This window comes from Morone saxatilis, unplaced genomic scaffold (assembly GCF_004916995.1).
Source record: "Morone saxatilis isolate NCDOM2014 unplaced genomic scaffold, NCSU_SB_2.0 Contig22, whole genome shotgun sequence".
Lineage (NCBI taxonomy): Eukaryota > Metazoa > Chordata > Actinopteri > Moronidae > Morone > Morone saxatilis.
In genome coordinates this window covers 22,489,039-22,496,434 of record NW_023339785.1, presented here as the reverse complement: position 1 = coordinate 22,496,434, position 7,396 = coordinate 22,489,039, and the positions used below count along the sequence as shown (strand labels likewise).

The 7,396-nt window shown below is 39.4% G+C and overlaps 1 protein-coding gene across 1 annotated transcript in view; it reads left to right on the top strand.

The window, feature by feature from the left end:
• Positions 1 to 7,396, top strand: part of il1rapl2 (interleukin 1 receptor accessory protein-like 2) — a 286,063-nt gene that overhangs the window by 150,722 nt on the left and 127,945 nt on the right. Inside the window, exon 2 of the mRNA XM_035668767.1 lies at positions 5,531 to 5,700. Coding sequence (XP_035524660.1) covers positions 5,531 to 5,700 — 170 coding nt within the window. The remainder of the gene's footprint in view (positions 1 to 5,530; positions 5,701 to 7,396) is intronic.

Below are 7,396 nucleotides of genomic sequence, written 5' to 3'. Positions count from 1 at the left end.
ACACACACACATACACATACAGTATGTCTTCTCACCATAAAGCTCTATCTAGGTTAAAGCCTATTCTCATAAAATGTGTTCAGAGAAAAATAAGTAACCATCAAGTCGACTGTGTGCTGAAATTGAACATCAGCACAAAACACTGGGCCAAATGGCAGGTACTCTCTCTCTCTCTCCCTCTCTCTCTCACTCTCTATTCTTTTCCCTTCTTTCTCTGCTTTTTTTCTCCTTTTTTTCCCCTCTGTTCTTTTCCCTCTCACCTGGGTATAAATTGCCCTGCAGTGGTGATAGACTTGTGCATGTGTGTGTGTGTGTGTGTGTGTGTGTATGTGTGTGTGTGTACTTGCAGTGTCTTTTTTGGACCGTGCTCCCATTTCTGTGTATGTGTCTGACTCCCTCTATTTTCTCTTGTGTGAGTGTGCATGTGTGTTTGAACCTGTTTGTGAATGTCGGGATCATTACCTGTGTGTGTGTGGGTCAGGTCAAGCTATTATTATGGCAGCAGCTGTAGTGGTATTGCAGGGGATTGTGGGAGGTGTGCAGACAGGCTGGGGGCTCTGAAGGGCTTTATTTTTGAGTGACAGGCCTGAACAACCCTGCACAAACTACACAAATGTTAGGCCTATTAAATATGATAAAACATGCTTATTGTGTTCAATATTACTGATAAACTATATTGCAGGAAAACTCCAACATATGTTTAAAAGTTGTTATTTAAGTCTTCCTGAAAAGCGTCCTCTGAGTGAAAGAAGTTTGTTCCAGGGCCAGTGACAATGAGCAAACTGCTGTTAGTAGAGCACCTCCCACAGAAAGGTGTGTGTTATCGATCACACACTGGGAGAAAGGCGACCCTGTGCAGTTCAGCACTATGGACAGCGACCTCTACAAGTGGCAGTTGGTACACTGTGACATTACACCGCTTCATCAGATCCACCTTCATAACACATCAATAGAAAGGTGACCACCTTACAAGATAACACATATCAGAAAGTTCTGCAATAGACAACAGTCTTAAATAAAACAGTCTTAAATAACAGCTGTAACTATTCACTACATGCGATTCACATTGTGTAACATATTTCAGAATTTGTCTCTTTAGTCATTCATCAGGGCTTGAAAAATTTTTTTTTGTTGAAATCAAGAGATATAAGATTTACTGTAGCTGCAAGCTTATGTAATGTTTTAACGAGTTTAGCAGGAATTCAAGTTTTGAAAACTGAGGTAGCTCTATATTTTCACTCATTTGCAGCCATGGATTTGAAAGAGTGTTTGACTGGCCCAACAGCAATAACTTTACAGCCAAAGGTTGATGTTGATGTCACTTTTTTTGAGTCGTTAGAGTTGCTGTTAGCGTCATTGGCTGCTACTTGCCCTCATCTTAATGCCTCATCCTGCCGGGCTTATGGTGCTGTTCAGCCTGACATGAATGGTTTAAGAGAAGACAGGTCTAAAGAGGTCAGTGTCCACACGCACCCCATGACCCTTTCTGGGAGTGCACAGGGACTGGCTAGAGTTCTCTATGACAGCAGATGCAGCTTTCTGTCATCGACTCACTATTTCAATCAGTGTAAAAATTGTGTCCTATTTACACCTAAGTGATTTCTCCTTTTTTTGACAAATTAGAAAGGCAACGAGAATGCACAATTTTTGTAATTATTTTTAAAGATGTTCTCCTAGGGAGCATACCACCACTGAATGGGTATCACTTTTACTATGCGACTATGTGGTCACTTGCCCCTCTGCTATAAGCCTTGTGTCTCCATTGGATATTTGCTGTAGCTCCTGCACCCCTTCACCCTTCATTTCACGATCTGACAGTATAATCAACAAAGTATGATATTCAAATAAGTCTACAGTTATCCTTCTAGAAGCTTGCATAAAAATTATAACCACTAGAAAAAAAATTTTTTCTCTTTCTGCCTCAAAGATTTTAAGTAAAACATTCCACCAGACATAATTTAATTTCCAATATAGTATCAATAGGCTAAAAAAGAGCAGAATAAGATCCATTCTATTTAGCTTGTTTTAGGCAATTTTGTTTGCTTTAAAAAACACTCAAGAATCACTAAATAAAACTTATTAAATTTGTTTTTGGCAAACACATCCAGCCATTTAATTCTCCTCAAAGCATAGTTTGCTACATTCTATTTAAAGATCAAATACACAGAGAAGATAAATTATTTTTATTCTCTGCGTTTTTGCTAGTAGGCTACATCTTCACTTAAGATTCATTCCTTGAGAAACCTTGAGGACAAAATAGTTTCAGCCAAAAGAAAAAAGTCATCTAACTCAATATTTAGGTTTGTCACTGTATGTGTATGTGTGTGCATCCAAACGTGCTTGTGTTTTGCCCAAAAACTCTCTGCACTTTTCCAAACTCTGAAACTTTGCCATTTATCCAGGATTATTTCCATTCGGCTCTTTTGGAGCATCCATATGCAGATAGAGCTGACGGGAATGATATATCTGCTCATGCTAACACCTCGCCCACACATTTAATATGTCTACAGACACACAGCTGCACTCGCCCATACACACTCATACTGCAGGCTTATATACATACACCCAGTCATGCACCTACATAGATTAATACACATGCACAAGCACGTGTAGCAGCAGCGATGAATGAATTATTGGGAGTTTGCTTTGGTTATGACCTGCAGCTAAATATGTCTCTGTCATTCTCATGTGATTGTGTGTGTATAGGTGAACGAGTGTGTGTGTGTGTGTGTGTGTGTGTGTGTGTATGTGGGCATGTGTCTGACCTGTGTTAAACATTGTCTAAAACAAAAGGCATTAGTCCAGTAGACCAAACTAATGTGATTTTCTATTAATGTAATGCCCTGGGTGCATCCGTGTGTGTGTATTTGTGTAAGTGTCTGTGTGTGTGTGGGTGTGTGTGTGTGTGTGATCCTCTGTGTTAGGTGTTGAATGTACTGCATTCACACCTTCAATTTGTGTCAGCTCATTAATTTACAACCACCAAGTCAGGCTGGTCTATTCATTAGGCCTACTTAATTTTCAACACACACCTACAGACACACACAACACGCACACACACGCACATTTCCATTACCATTCAAAACAGTTAAGTCTCTCTCATACACATGCAAACTTCAAAACACACTCACATTCACATATGCTGAAACGCACACAAAGTTTTTATGACTGTAGTCTTCTGAATATCTGGCAACCTCGTCAATGATTAAATGACTGCTGATGGACACTGTGTGTGTGTGTGTGTGTGTGAGAGAGAGAGAGAGAGAGAGATAGTGAGTGATGTGATGAGTACTAAATCATTTGAGAGGGTGAGAGAGTGATTGTGTGTGCAATAAATCAGCTTAGGTGTGTGTGTGTGTGTGTGTGTGTGCGTACAGCGATACTACGGTAAATCTCTCCTGCCTCTGTATGACTTAATACATATTGCTAAATCTATAAATGTAACCAATTAAGTGCCTGGTTGTAAATTTGCGCTGCAAACTCATGCAAATCAAGTCTTTAAATCGTTGCTAAGACTTGACTCAACACAAATTACACTTGACATATTTTACAGAGTGCTAAAACATGTTTATATTGACTTACAGTGGGAGCCATGATAACAATCCACATCCGGTGAGGAATGTCTGACTTCTGAGTGAGATTTTAGCGGGGGGGAACTATACAAGGTGCTTAATGCTATTTTCATGTAGCCACATCAGGGTATATAGGGGTGTGACACAAAGCTACTAAATGTATCTGTTTATGCGAAAAATATCTGTATTCAGGTGTAAAGAAAAAAGTGAGCGGGGCTTATACCGGATGTAGTTATTGTCCAGACCACTTCTGTTTAACCACTGTTAAATTGCTCTCTACTGCCATTTTAATTGTTATACTCCTTCTATGTATATGTATTAGGTACCAAAGAAATACAGAAACATGATACGTATGCTATAACATAATATTCATCAAATAATAAAACATGATTTGTATTTAATCCTATAAGAAAGTAAGAAAGAAAGAAAGAAAACTGAGGAAATTAATAATCATAATAGAAAAGTTTTTGTTGGAAAATACCAGATCAGGATATACATGATTGCTGTTTATAATAGGGGAAGACTCAGGTGAAAATAACATGATCTAAAAAGAAAGAGAGTGAATGCTGTACAAAAATAGGCCATTAATAATGGTGAGCTATAATGGCCCTTTATAATAATGGCCCATTATAGCTCACTAGTCGTATCAAAAATTCTATAAAATCAATTAGATTACTTACTGACAACAATCAATGTATCAAACAATGTACATCCAAGATCCTGACACCAGTGTGAGTTAGTAGTGTTTGTGTGATGTGTGTGTTTGTTGAGATGGCAACTCAGGTGCCAGGGAAAAACGATAATGTTCGATTTCGTTTAGAGCGCATTATCTGTTCGTACATGTATTTGTTTTGCTTATTGCCAGTATAACATAATAAACAAACAGGAGGAAAACAATAATGAAGTGAGGCTATGGAAGTATTTTTGGGCAGATGACAGACCCAGAGGCTTTATCGCTGCAGGGTTGAGGCTGTAATTCAGAAGGAAGGCCTTGTGGCAAGCGCCTGAGGGCTTCAGTTAAAACAGAGCACATCTATCCTCAGACCATGAGGGAAAAAAAAGAAGTCAGAGGAGCAAAGAACAGAGAAAAGAAAAAAGGGAAGGGGCAGAGAGGGAGAGGGAGAGGATTGGTGGGGGGAGAAGGAAAGTCCATTTGGGAAAGCTCCTTGTCATTTTCCGTCCTGACCTCTACGTCTCACCAGCTCCTACTTGTCTTCCATCTACAACTTGTTTTCTGTTCGTTCCGGTTGACCTGATCTCAACCCGACACCACCGCCGCACACTTCCTCTCTTATTTTTTTCTCTTTTCATTTGGTCTTGACCTCTTCTTTGAATCTCTATTGTCTCTATCACTCTTTCTTCAATTATTGCTTTTTCTCTCTCTCTCTTCCAGTTTCGAGCAATATATAGGGAAATGCAGTATATAAATTATGGAAACATCAGATGTTCACTTGCAAATCCTACACTTTTTCTTCATGCAACTCCCTCTGTTTATGCCTTTGACTTATAGAAAGTATAACATTTATCGCTTTTAATCTTTGCGCCGTTGCCCCCTCCAACATGCTCACAATAGACGCACACTCTTTCAAATTTATATTCAACGTTTTATTGACTTGAAGGTAAAGAACAATATTGCCAAAGAAACAAGATAAAACAATCTCCCTGTCACTCACATTCTTTCATTGTTTCTCATTTTCTGTCACTCTTTCTCTCTGCAAAGCATTCCTTCTGTATAAAGAATAGTTTTATATCTTACATAAAGTCAGTGTTTTTGATGATTGTTCATGTTTTGCTTCCAAACCTATTTGAGTTCTGTTATATTCTCTGTTTCCATCAATGTTTCTCCCCCTTGCAGTTAAAAGCTGCGACACATTTGACGTCTGTATAATGGCCTATAAACAGTGTTTCTATCAACACATTCTCACTATTTTTCCATCTCTCTTTTTCTCTCCTCACAGTGGATGGATGCATAGACTGGTCGGTGGATCTGAAGGAGTACCATGTTCTGGCCGGTGAGCCTGTTCGGGTGAAATGTGCCTTGTTCTACAGCTACATTCGAACTAACTACACTATGGCCACCAACGCCAAGCTGCGCCTCATTTGGTACAAGAACAAAGGAGACGCAGAGGTAAGATCACTCAGAATAATCGCTGTTGAGGTAGGAAACAGTGGGAGGGAGGTGTGTTTGGAAGTCCAGCACTGACAATGATAAACTGAAACAATCATATTCAATTGTAATTTATCTTATGTGGTGCTTATATTTTTCATTTTATAGTTAACAAATCAATAACAACTTATTTTTATATTCAACACCATAAGCCATATTTAATGACACAGAACAGCCCTGTTATGACAGACCTGCATGGCCATCTAACGCCCATGGGAGATCCTTGCAGGGATTCATGAAATTTATTTACTAGAAGAATCTTCCTGGAGACTCATGGGAAAAAAAACATATGTCAGGTGGAAGTAAGTAAAAACATGATTTCTCCTGACAGATAATCTTCCATTAAGTTCAATACATATCGTATGTAATGTACAACAAAACAAAGTATACTCAAAATACCCAAAACATTCATATGATGATGGTGGTCATAATGTTTTGCAGCCCCATAACCAACATACTGGGATGCACTGTGTGTTCTGACACCTTTCTATCAGAACCAGCATTAACCTTTTCAGGAATTTGAGCTACAGTAGCTCGTCTGTTGGATTGGATCTCATGGGCCAGCCTTCACTTTCCAGGTGCATCAGTGAGCCGTGGCCGCCCATGACCCTGTCGCTGGTTCACAGCTTTTCCTTCCTTGCACCACTTTTGATATGTAATGACCACTGCAGGAACACCCCACAAGAGCTCCAGTTTTGGAGATACTCAATTTGGCCCTTGACAAAGTCGCTCAAACCCTCACGCTGCCCATTTTTTCTGCTTCTAACACGACAGCTTGAGGACAAAATGTTCACTTGCTGCCTGATATATCCCACCCACTGAAAGCCATGATAACCAGATAATCAGTGTTATTCACTTTACCTGTCAGTGCTCATAATGTTATGGCTGATCAGTGTATATACACTGTAATACATATATATATGTTTTCATATAATATACACTCTATATTAGGGATGCAGAATCATATATTGGGTCGATAAATTATCGGCTAATAATGGAAAATGTTCATTATTATGTATAGCACAATATGTAGAATTCAAATACTTTCCACTAAAATGTTTTGGGGGTTAAGTTACTTTTTAAGTCAATGAAAGCAATGTTGCCTTCATACTAGCTACGCTATTTATATATGTATCACTTTACTTTCATAATTGGAGTTACAGATATGCATAGTGATCTCCCACCTACTGGTTTGAATTTCAATATTTTCCTTGAATTTCTTCCATGGTGGATCAATAAAGGAACATCTCTATTTGCTGATCTGGAGGCAGGTGGTGTATATGGTGGCAACAGACCCCACCTCCCCGCCCGCCCCTATAAAACACAACCTACCTCTGCAGACTGTGTCCTAACACGTAGCCGTAGCCTGACCCACAAACACCAGAGAGCTAGCCTCTTTCAGCCACTAGTTTAGCAAACATTACAACACTGGTACCACAAAGCTCAGGCAAGTCTGACAGCAGCTGCTCATACCTGGTTAACTGAGAGTGACAGTCTGTCGCCTGTCACTCTGGCCATTCGCTCTGCTGCATTTTTTATGGGAGGGAGCTAGCAGAATTTAGGGATTTAGTTACACTTTAACAATTGTTAGTGTGCATGTTTTCAGTTTCTGAGGAAGACAACAGGATTGCTGCTTGCAATATATGTTCCACAAGGA